General features: G+C 38.4%; 1 protein-coding gene across 1 annotated transcript; it reads right to left on the bottom strand.

Annotated features, from left to right (window-relative positions):
* Positions 1 to 2,946: 2,946 nt before the first annotated feature.
* LOC138726429 (fatty acyl-CoA hydrolase precursor, medium chain-like) lies at positions 2,947 to 11,852 on the bottom strand. Its single transcript, XM_069868164.1, has 13 exons — positions 11,733 to 11,852; positions 10,950 to 11,154; positions 10,389 to 10,527; positions 9,996 to 10,129; positions 9,369 to 9,522; positions 8,984 to 9,085; positions 8,374 to 8,472; positions 7,804 to 7,944; positions 6,457 to 6,537; positions 5,436 to 5,583; positions 4,659 to 4,808; positions 3,552 to 3,624; positions 2,947 to 3,408 (listed from the first exon to the last, which is right to left on the bottom strand). The coding sequence occupies exons 1-13, from the start codon at positions 11,806 to 11,808 to the stop codon at positions 3,219 to 3,221; spliced, it is 1,692 nt and encodes a 563-aa protein (XP_069724265.1). The 5' UTR covers positions 11,809 to 11,852; the 3' UTR covers positions 2,947 to 3,218.
* Between the last annotated feature and the right edge of the window lie 587 nt (positions 11,853 to 12,439).

The raw sequence follows: 12,439 nt of genomic DNA, 5'->3' as shown, positions 1-12,439 counted from the left end.
GGAGACTCCTGCCTGCTGTATCAAGCTCTGTGCTGCAGCAGCTACGCTGTGGCAATGCTGTGCTAGCATGTGTATAAGCTTTTTCTTGGTGTATGGTTAGTGCACAGGACGCATTGGCACAGGGGGTAACACTGTAAATTTGAGCTTCTAAGAAAATAATGTGGACAATAACTCCATTACAGGACTTTTATGGCTTGTTTCTCAAGAGTTCATGATGCTAAAGGTCAAAAAAACTGTCCAGGATCGGTCTGCATAGTTATGAATATACAGCCTATACGGTATTGACAGATGTCAGCACTGTCAAATGCAATGAATGGAAACAGGGACCTTGGGTACAAGCCTTGGAGTTCAGCATCAATTATCTTCTACCTTTACCTGTCTGATAAATGTTTCCTAGAAGCCAAAGGTGGAAGTACTGCATAGTATTAGTATTTGAGCCATCAACTTTAAAGCAGTGTGTCTCCAATTAGAATAAAATTTGTTAATCAAGATAAGAACTGTTAGAATCTACACATTTTTTGCCAACAAGAAAGAAGTCTATTTATTCCAATAGCATAGAATTCTGGAGTCCTGGAACTGATAAATTCTTTGAAGGCATTTTGAGCTGCTGCTTGGTTGTGGAAAACCTCCTCTTGCAGGAAGCTGTTGAGATGCTTGAAAATGTGGTAATGGATAGAAGCAAGATCTGATGAGTAAGCTGGGTGAGGTAGTTTCACAGCTCTGCAGCTTCTGCAGAGTCATTTGCGAGAAGTGTGGTTGGGTGTTGTCATGGAGAAGAAATGGGTCATTTTGATTGACCAATGTTGCATGTAAACGTTGCAGCTCTTGGTGCAATTTGTTGATTTCCTAGCAATACTTCTCAGCTGTGACGGTTTTGCCAGGATTCAAGAAGCTGTAGTGGGTGATTCTACTTGCTGACTACCAAACAGGGATCAGAAGCTTCAGTTCGGTGAAGTGTTTTGGTGCTTCACCTCCATCCAGCAACTGTACAGAATGCCATTGGTAGTTGTACAGAATCCTTTTTACCATCACATGCCACAATGTGATCAAGAAATGGATTGGTTTTCTTGCACAAATTTTTCTATTTTTCACTCAGCTCGTGCAGTACCTGTTTGTTGAGTTTTTTGATTTTCCAGTTGGTGCAAATGTTGAACAATTGTTGAATGGTTAATGTTTAGTTCTTCTGCAATCTTTCGAGTTGTGTTGCACAGGTCTGCTTCAAAACTGGCCCTCAATTGGTTGTCATCTATGGCAGCAGGATGTCCATGACCCTCCTCATCTTCAAAGCTCTCATTTCTGTTACAAAATCTTTGGAACAAATGTTCAAGATGTAGGTTCATTCACTGAAGGTCCCCTAGTCAAATGCTTGGTTGATATTGCTAGCACTTTCTGATACTTTACATCCCCTTTTGAACTCACACAACAATATTGCTCAAATTTGCCCCTTTTCCATCTAAAATTTAACAGTATAATATAAAAAAGAATAAACAGGGAAAACAAAACCATTAGCAGAAATAAGTAGATTGAATTTTGCTCTTTAAGATGGTGTAATACATGAACCCAGTTAAAAAAAAGTTTAATTCAAATAAACCATTACAGATTACAGTGATGAAACAGCAATGATCTTTGCACCAATCTACTAGCAGATAATAAACAAATTGGGGTTTAGATCCCTACAGCCTTGCCCATAGATACTCTGTATGGATCAACAAGCACGACCTGTGTGGTCCACAAATGTGGAAACTCTTACTCTTGTGACACAGACTAAGCTTATGGAACCTGGACACAGTGCTGGTACCTGGCAAGTGGGATTCTTGAATCCTGTTTGGCATTCAGTTTGAGAGAAAACATTTTGCACCTTACCCTTAAACTGTGAATAATGCATAAGTCCGGGATCAATCAAGAAAATCCTGCCTTATGATGACGTTTGCCTCTTTCTACTTTACTGCACTGCTACCTTTCTCGATTTCAATAGCTGAAAAACAGAGACAAGTATCACATTTGTAGGCCCATAACTGCGTAAGAGTTCACAATTACATTTTGCCTCAAGTATGTATGGCAGAAATCTTTAGAAGTAGCAACAGGATTTGGGCAGAAAAGAGTAGGAAACCCCACTCTGTTTCTTCCAATAAAGTGATTCAGGAAGAAGGGATGGCCAGTTAGTTGCTGTAGGAAATTTTTAGGTATGAACAATCCCAAATTCTTCCAGAGATGCAGAGGGGAGATGAAAGAAGGGGCAAACGTGCCTAGAGCCCCATAGGATCTGTGGAGCTGCATTAAGGCCGCTCTGAGGTAGCAGTAAGGTCAGGAATATGGTTGGGTTAGCTGGAGCAGCCTAGGAGTGAGACACAGGAAACAAACGCAATGCAGCTGGGAAAGGAGTTCTTGACAACACTGAAATGCAGCGTTCGAGACTTGTTCTTGGCAGTCCAAGTGCATATCACCAGGTAAAGGCACTGGAATAATTCTGGTAATGAAGGCCTGTGACCCAGTGCAAACAGAGAATCTGGAACTCCCTGTTGGCACAGGGAACAGCCTGGAGCACAATGTAAGGTACAATGAGAAAGCAAAACCAGTGAAACTACTGTTACCAATGTTGATCCTTCTAAGGGAGTAATTGCTAAGTTGAAAATAAAAAAAAAAAACCATGAGTAGTGGAGATAATTTCTCTCTTTTCTAACATTTGACAGAAGTCTTAATTCCAGCACTACTGTTAGTGATTATGTACCACACAAGCCAGAAATATGTTCTCTCTGTTGTAAAACTGACTTACATTCACTTTTTAGGGCTTTTTTTTGGTTTATTTTTCCCCATAGTGGACATTTCTATATCTAAATCAGATCAGAACTGCACCACCACTGATATATCTGACAGCAAAAGGCAGTTTTACTTCCAGATGGAGTCTTTATTGATTTCACAGTATTAAAACAATGTCATGCCTTCAGTCATGAGGAGGCGACAGTAAGACTTGAGCAGTGGGGAAATCTGGTACCTATATTCAATAAGTGAGGCTTCTGCTGTAGACATGAATCCAGGAAGAAGTAAAGTATCACAAAGGGGAAAGAGATCAGTTAGAATTATTACAGTGCATAATTGCAAGTATGATAACTGTGAAGAAAAGGTGAAAAGAAGGGAAACTTAATTTTATCCTCAAAGTTTTTTTAATTTCTTTTACTATGCTAATGGTTTGCCTATTGTGTGCATGTTTAGACTGTAAATTATAACTCAAAATTAACCTTCTTGGTTTCCGTTCTTTTCTTATTTGTCTTTTGAAAATTCAGCTTTTTCCAGAAGTCTACCTTCTTTTCCTTCAACTTCCTGGCTGTCTTCTGTTTGAGGTTTATCTGTAAGTACTCTTCATTTTGGTTATAAGATGGCCAGTCAACCAAACCTTCTCCATTGGGATTTCTGTAAACAGTAAGAAAGTGAATGCCCTTTCAGCAATCACAGAGGAATTCAATCACAGCACATAAGGTCGAATCAACAACAGCTCATTCACTTTGGAGTCAGTACAAATCAGTAATAGGGGTAACGAATCTCTTGATTCTTACCCATTTCGAGCAAAGTTAGCCCAGTACTTCATCAGGGTTCTACTAAGGTTCTTTTCTTCCTCTGTAACGTTACCTGAGAGACAAAATACAAAATCATTATTACATGTGGCAGAAATCAAAACTTTGCTACTACAGAAGCAACATTACGGTTTGTGAACGTGTTGTAACAACTTACTGATTACAACAGCGGCACCGTGCTTGCAATATGCTAGTATATCAGCAGTCATCAAGAGATGATTGCAGCACTCTTTATGAATGAGATTAGCGTAAGCATCCTTATTCTACAAATCCAGGAACCAAGGAATAAGGAAATGAGGTGATTTGCCTGTAGCTCTTTGGGAAAGCAGAACTAAAAAAAAGAACTCGTGTCTGCTGAGTCCGATTACAACTGAAGGAGTAGGCCATGTGCTTTAGTTTCATAGATCACATCCTAGCTGGTGGGACTGATACTATCCCTGTTATTCAGAGCATGGCTAGGCAAAGATTTCTTCTTTCTGACACAAGACGATGTCATTCCATGCCTCAACACTTCAAGAGGCAAGAAATTCATTTAGAAACAATTACACATATGCCCACTGTATCAGGCAGGTGAAAATAATTTTGGTTACAGCGTGTTATTAATTATAAATGCATCTCAATACATCAAGAAAAAATACTTGCTATTTTAATGCTCTCAGTAAATTCAGGCAAACAGAAAAACAACTGCACAATGGTTTCTAATGTAGGCTAATATAAGTATAATATTATATTTATTTACTTATGTTTATAATCAGAATCAAAGGTTCTAGTAACAGATTAACGAATGTTTTTACAATATAGCTGGATTGCTTCAAAGTTCAATGGAGTAAAAGGAAACACTTTCATTTACGTAGGCTTTGATGCATACCATGAATTACTGTGCAAATGACAAAAGTAAAAGCATAAAAAATGGTGAACATGGAAAACGGTAAATTAAACAAATTCTTACAGGAGAAAGGGTTATATTTTGATCTCACTGTTAATATATGTCCTTTTGTCTGATTAAAATGGAGGTAGTGCTACTGAATAGAATAATGCCAGTGTTGTTAGAGTAATTTATAAGAGAATATTGAATGTTCTGTTCCTTACTACGTAGCTGAATATCACCAGCCAGATATGGTCCTCCAAAGACAAAGCCAACTTCATCTCCATGATCAGCTTTCACATACTCTGGTTTACTATCCCAGTAAGAAGTGGGCCGATGCTGAAACTCAAAGAAGTAGGCAGGAGCTCCAGATTCTAAAGGACGTAACATTTAGAGAGATAAAGAAGAGATGCATAAATTATGGCTGACATCAGCTGTCTAAAATATTTAGTTGTGCCCAGAGCTTTATACTGGCACATTTTTAATGCAATATTACATTCAAATATGTATTTTTATTTCAAAATTAATAAGTCACAGCACTTTAAAAAAGAGATTTACTCCAGGAAAACTTCAAGAAAACAAAATAACACCAAATTATTTTCCAGTTCTGGGTATTTTGGCCTCACTTGTCTACACTTAAATACCAGAAAATCTCCAGACTAAAGAGCTGCTGACTTCCCGAGTAGCAGTGGGCAAAAGGACAAATTCCAGCTTGTTTTAATATGTTTAATTTTTAAGCCTGTATACTTCACTTAGCAAATATTTACTTGTGTTATCATGCTCTGCTCTCAATATATTGTGACTATGAGCAGAAGTGCAAGACACAAGATAAAGGAGTACATGCACTCACTTCACACAATCCTGCAGACTTGTATTACTTTGCAGCCTCATCAAGTTCCCAGTGGGAAACTCAAGGGCTCCCTATACACAACAGGATTTGTGTCATTTGATCCAGCACGTAGCAAGAGGTTTGAATGTCCTGCTGGTGTTCATTAGCTCACCCCTGTGATAATTCAGTGCTTTAATGGATGGCATGACAATTGCTACATCGCCAAGCAAGTCCAAAAATCGGTCCCGTAACTCAGCAGGATCATCTGTGTCTCCTAGATATTCATCCACTATCACAGGCAGAAACTCTGGTGGTATGTCCTCAGAGAAAAAGGGGAAACAAAAAACAAACAGAAAAATTATCACACTGAATTAGCAGCTAAAGAGGTCATCTTTTAAACTGCAGAGGCACAAAGGTCCAGGGTAGCACCCATGTTGATGGCAAAAAAATGATGACAAATACAACCTATTCAGACTTTTTTTTTTAAGGTGGGGGGGAACCCGATACCAATAAAAATCAAACCTAAAAAACACCCAGGGTAGAATCTGCAACAGATTTATGTGGGTTAAAACTCTACGGGAAGCAACAAAAATCCAGCAGCTCCTCCTGATAACACCTTCAGCTCCTGTCCAGTTGAGGAGAAAAGAGATGGGATAGTAAAAGTAAACTCTCCAGGCCCTCGAAAGATTTATGGACTATTAGACTGCAGAGCAAGACCAACAGGATCTCCAAACACAGCTTATGTGTTTACTGTCAGAATTTGCTGTTTGAAAGATACATTTTGAAACTAGGAGTGCAAAGTAACCACTTGAAAAGTTACATTTCATTTAAGCATATTGAAAAATCTTGTCTTGAAACCCATCAAGGAGGAGATTAGCTACCAGACTCCTAGGATTAGGGACACTGTTACAGTAATCCTACATACAAATGCAATAACATAAGATCGTTGGTTCTGAAGTCTAGAAAGGAAAAAGGTATTTCCCCGGGCCTAACTCAATCCTATTTCTGTGTAACTCCATACACCGTAGACCTGTTGGCTTTGCTGGGACTCTCCCCAAAGCATAATGTGGCCTCAAGTCCTCGTAACACTACGATTCAGGCAGAATATTAGAGAACATCAAATTTCTGAAACCTGTTATACGCACTAAAAAGAAATTCCACTGCTTAAATTACATTAGTGCAACAGTACTTACTATCATGGGCAGAAAAATCTCTGTAGTTGAAGTGATTGATTTTCTATCTCCTATTTCCTTCAAACCTGGTATTTTTGATGTCTGCAAAGAAAAAAAAAGAATGTTATTAGTGCCATTCAACTTCTCCAGTATTTTTTAACATTGAAACTACATTATTCCACTTTATTCTTACTATTGGTGTTTATTTTCGAAGTATCACACCATATGCAAAGATGGAGTATGATGCAGCATCTGTCCTGAAAAGCTTGTGTTTACAGCAGTGCATGTTGCCTTGGTAAAGGTTTCTACATAAACCACTCATACTAAGCAATTTATCCTCAAATCAATACACATTGCTAAGAAATTTCTAAGACTAGAACATACTAGGGCAGAATTGAATCAAAAAGGCTTCTCTTCCCTCTGGCAGAGGAGCTCTTAAAAGTCACTGGCAGCCTCTCTGTCTCTTGTCCAGTTGTTTGAACCCTTTCAAGTAAAGAGAAGGCAATGCTCCTTCTTTTCTACAGCATTACATAAAACGACTGTTCTGTCTGGAGAACAAATAGAACAGATTTCACTTTACATTTTTCTACTTCATCTCAGTACCAGCACATGCAGTTTTTATGCACATTCAGAACAAATGCTTTGTACTACATAAATGAATGTGAATGCTTAGGAAATTAAGGTAAGAGGACAAGGTAGAGAGGGGGCACATATCCACTGCCTGCAGCTTTGTGTGCTGTACAGCAACTGCTCGGGTATTGGAGTTTCCTATGGAATTCATACAAGAAAGGATTTATGCACTGAGGGTTGGACCCCTGCATTATCTCCATACTCTGCCCCCGGCTGAGATTTTCAATCTTTCTTCATGGTAACAAGGGACACAGGGGCAATGTTATAACCCGCGGCCAGAGTTCATAGTGAAATACAGGGTAACCTGTTTAAGGTGATCAGTGTCACATTTTAAACATTCTGTGTATCAATTCTGAACACTGTGAGTGTAACATCTGTGTGTTGTGGGAAAAAGGATTTGGTTTCTTTTTCTTTCAGTAATAAACCTATGACTGTTGCATTCTTTTTCCTCTCTCTCTGTCTGGATGAGGCATTAATTGTTTAGGATAAGAAAATACTGTATGAAATTGATGTTCCAAGGATGTCCATGTAGGATGAAGCCTGTCTCACTGTTTTATGACCAACTGGTTCTCGGTCATTAGAGAATCACATTGCAAGCAAAGTTTACCTTGTATATATTTCCAACAATGCAAAACCTTTTGGCCATACTTAAAAGATGTCCTACCAGCAAATCCCTTCTCATAGCTGCCTGCACCAGTTAACACAAACATTAAAAAAAAAAAATAGCCATTAAATTACAGATCGAATATTCCAGCCAAATTCATTGTTGGTGACTCCTATCATATATGGGACTGCGTTGAATTCTTTTCCAGCCAGTATCTCTTCAGGTGACTTAGGAAGAAATACTCCATCCAAAACTAAGGGTAGAAATGGGATTCCCTGAAGGAGGATAAAAAAAGATCAAATTAGTTGTTAATAATCCTTTCCTTTTTTCCTACAAATCACATAATAAAAAGTTCCATGTTTAACGTCCCAAGTGCAAAAAAGGATATCAGAGTATCTACAGCCACTGTGACATAATTTTACAATTTTGCACAAAGATATAAAATGCTCAGTGGGTCGGGTCACGGTATGAAGTTACATAAGGGTTTCCTCATCTTGTGATGCTTCCCACCAAAACATGCATACTTCAGCCTTGCTCACAAGAGAAATTATGTGAAATGATTTCAATATTTAGGGGGTATTTTGACAAAAGTTAAGAAAAATATGCTCCAGAACAGACCGACAATGAACTCTGGTCAGGGGCTGAGCTAAAGTTTTGCAAGCGTGCCATTAAAAATATCGGTCACAAAGTACAGCCTCACCCACCGTAGTGTTAAGGACTATGTCGTTTGCTTCCTGCTTCCTCAGGCAGTTTATCAGGGAGAGCGAACTGCTTGCCTCACACTTAAACAAACTTGCAATTTTCTGAAAATGATTAACAAAGGCAAAAACTGTTAGGTTTAATTTTAGTATGTTTTGATTTAGGGTAGGTTTTTGTTTAATTAATTAACATTAATAAAAGACCATAGCTGAATAAAAACTGAATGCCTCTTCTGGATTCTAATTAAACTTTTCATAATACATCTCACAGGTACTGTGTAAGTTACAGTGTACATGGACATGTACCTAAGCCTATCTTGGCATGTGTGTAACTGAAAATACATGACTCTACACAAAGATATTATAATCATATAACTGTATAATCCATTCCCAACACTCAATGAGATTGAAAATAAGACTATGTGAATGAAAATTTACTTACTGCTAATTTATGTATTTATAGCTATGCCACAAGAACAAAGTTGATCAACTATGTTGTATAATATGCGATCAAATTTTTCACTTTTTTTCTTTTAATGAAATTATCAGATATAATAAATAGCCTATTTTAGGTTATAAAGGCCTTAAAGAACAACAACAACAAAAAAGTGCCTACCTTAACGTCTGTTGAAAAATGCAAATCTTTATTGGGGGGCATTAAAATTCCACTCTCTGATATTGCTCTATGAAAGAGACCCTTAGACAGAGGAGATAAAACCTGCCAAGAGAGAACAGAAAGTACTTATTCTACATTAAGGTCCTCATCTCATAACTTTGTGCATGACCAGACTGCTTGGTTCGGTGGGGAATTACATGTTTTTATGGAGTGACAGGGAAGCGTCTGGACTTGGCACACTAAGCCATTAATCTGACTTTCAAAAATCAGATTAAGTAGGAAACGTTACACTAATTGAGTGTTTGAGTTAAATGTAACTCTAATTGAGTTTTTTAAGATCTTGTTTTCCCAAGACTACTTTTTAGTTTATCTACAGCATGCCTACATGTGCAAAAACACAGCAAGATCCTGCAGATATGCCAAAGAGAGTGACAGATCCTGGATCTCCACCAAAGTGTTCAATATTTTCTTGGATCCACCGAAGAGCTGCTATTTGGTCCAAAAATGCCCAGTTCCCACGAGCGTGTTCATCGCCAGTACTGAAAGAAAAGCAGTACAAGCCAGCTTCTCAGGGAGATTAACACCAGAATAAAATAAACCTCAGCAACTTGCATTTTGTGTGGAATGCCATATTTCGCCAAGGAAAGATCTGCACGGCCTACTGACCTAAAGCCCTTCACTGTCAGAACCCCACCGACTTCATTTGCCTTCACAGTTTGTTTACCCACACAGGCGAGTACCTTGCCTTTACACATCAATGAATGGAAGTAAAGGCAAGAACAAACATCCTATCCAGAACCAAATAAGCCCAACTATGATTTGACAGGAGGCTACATCAAATGACAATGCAAATGGAATTCATGGACACTTCCTGGTAGCAGTGAACTACATACATTTAAACCACCATAACAGTGGGAAACTGGTATAGAAGTTCAGCTGATTTAGAAAACAAAACTACCCATGCTTTAAACATGATAGAAAGTATATTACAAAGTGAAATAGGTCATCTTACTTGAAGAATCCAAGGAGTCCAAGTCTGTACTGAATTATTACTACCACGACATTCTCGTAGGCTGACAGTGCAGAACCATCATATCTAGAAGCACCACCAAATATAAAATTGCCTCCATGGATCCACACCATCACCTTGGAGAAAAAAGGGTGACATACACTTTCATACGTTGCTTGATAGGTTTCTTTGGAAAAAGGAAGACAATATCAGAGAATTAGGAATTCCAAATCACCAGAATTCATTGGAAGCTGAATTTCAGATTGGTGGGCTTTAAAGTTTACATAATAATTATTTTTGCTAATACAGCATCACATTTTCAAAATTAATTGACTTAGGAGCTATCATTAGGTACACATTTTGTAGGACACAAGTTTGTAGAATGGGTTTACGTACAGGTAGCTTGTCTTTTTTGTCTGAACCAGCAGGGCTATAGACATTTAGATACAAACAGTCCTCAGAAGTGCGGAATGGAAGGTGTTTTTCTTTAAAGTTTCTTTCAGCTATTTTCAACAGGGACAGATCTTGAGGGCATCTTCACAAAAGAAATCAAAATGACTATTAGAACAAAACTGCAGTAGCATAACAATGACAGAGAAAACACACCTTTGCCCCACAGAGCACGTTATGTTACTTGCATACATTTAGAGGTGCAACCTGTAAAAGCACAGCTCTACACTTGTACTTTAAAAGCTGAATTATTTCAGCACAGTATAATGGGAGAACAAGATTTCCAAAGACAGGAATTTCCCATGAATTCTTTGTGCTTTCCGGTTCCACAGTTCTTGTGAATGTGAACTTTAAACATATTGTTCCACAGTTCTTGTGAACTTTCAACATATTCACTACCAGTCGATCCCAATTTCTTTCAAAAACCACACCTCTGTAACCCAATAAACACAACAACACTGACAAACAAGAGCAGATCCTATATACAAAGAACTGAATGGCTCTCACATTGGTGGGTAAGAAGTTGCATCTCTCAGATCATTCCAGGGTTCAGGTGGTTCAGGTGGGGAAAACCTCAAGGATCCAAGAGGTGGTTTTGCAAAAGGAATCCCAAGGAAAACATTTACAAGTCTGTCTGTCCCCTTCACATTTGTCTGTCTCCCTTTGAGCCGTCCAAGTGTGATAGTCACTTCCGGCTCAGCACTGTTCCATCCTAAGTAACACATAAGGTAAAAAAGACAATCTAAATCGCATCTTTCTAATTATCAGACTTTCCAATGAAGTATTTCTTTTACCAACTGTTTAATTTAGAAGATTTCAGCCTCTTCCTTTCAACTCTGTTCAGTTTTCACTTTGCTTTTGTGCAAAGACAGACACTCCCTGCCTAACATTCCCGCAGCTGGCTCTGTCAGTGACAAGATAAGCCAGGTAAGAAATGGTTCACTCACTGTGTGTAAAGCTTAAAAACAAATTTCAGAGCCAACGGCAACTGTCAAAAACATTTTCTAGATTTATCACTCAACAAGATCTTAAAAATATTTTCTTTAGATAGTTTGGAAATGTTTTGCCTTTCTACCTTTTAGGAAAGGCAGAAAGTTTTATTTTCATAAAATCATACCAGAAATCGTTTAATCTCACAAACCCATGAGATTTTACTCCAAACTTACTAGGATACTTTTGCAGATTGCTAACATAAGTCTAAGAGATGCACTGCTTTGGAAAATCATTACAGTGCAACTTGTGAGTGCAGCCGCTTCCCCAACAGCAATAATAAGAGATTTTGCATCTCACCTTCTGCTCCAGAAGTGACGAATACTATACTAGAAAACAAAGTGCAAAGCAAAGAAATCTGGCTTTGAGGAGACATTTTCCACCTCTGTTTGGACTCTAGATTATTGTCTGGTTTTATGCGGAAGAAAATGGTACAAAGGTCGCTGCTGAGGGCACTTTGACTAGGGAGTGCAGCTAAATTCCCTGTTGAACACACACTGCATTAAGCACTTTCAGAGCTGTACTTGATACAGAGTGTATATACAATCCCTTCGGGTACGGCACCTAATCATTGCCTGATTCTGAGAACGGATGATCTGAAAATGACCCAACACCACCTGTGAACAACAACAAAAGGTCTAATCATAGTTAATCGCCTCTTAATCCTACAAGCAGAGAAAACAGTGACACTCTGAAGATGTTCCAGAGCTGTCAACACTTAAATTCTTGTAAAAACAACCCTCAAACCAACACAAAAACCTCACCAAAAAATCCAAGGTTGCAGATTAAAAATTGCTAGGAAGTAATAATTAAAAAAAAAAAAGAAAGAAAGAAAGAAAAACCAAAACACATCAAAGTAGTTAATTCTTGGGAAGTTTTAATCAGGACTAGCACATCTGTACCATAATGGTACAGACGGACCGAGTGGACTCGGTGCTAAGGGGCATGGTTTAATGTGTGATAGGAATGGTTGGACTCGATGATCCAGTGGGTCTCTTCCAACCTGG

This window comes from Phaenicophaeus curvirostris, chromosome 14 (assembly GCF_032191515.1).
Source record: "Phaenicophaeus curvirostris isolate KB17595 chromosome 14, BPBGC_Pcur_1.0, whole genome shotgun sequence".
Lineage (NCBI taxonomy): Eukaryota > Metazoa > Chordata > Aves > Cuculiformes > Cuculidae > Phaenicophaeus > Phaenicophaeus curvirostris.
Note: the sequence above shows the minus strand (reverse complement) of the source record. Positions and strands in the feature narration are given on the sequence as shown.

What these genes read in the sequence shown, in the direction of transcription:
- LOC138726429 (XM_069868164.1), bottom strand. Translation starts at nt 11,808, where the DNA reads ATGTCTCCTCAAAGCCAGATTTCTTTGCTTTGCACTTTGTTTTCTAGT. An exon ending in AGATTTTTCTGCCCATGATA is followed by an intron (nt 5,584 to 6,456) that starts GTAAGTACTGTT and finishes TTTTTCTCTGAG; the next exon opens with GACATACCACCAGAGTTTCT. An exon ending in TGGTGATATTCAGCTACGTA is followed by an intron (nt 3,625 to 4,658) that starts GTAAGGAACAGA and finishes TTTGTCTCTCAG; the next exon opens with GTAACGTTACAGAGGAAGAA.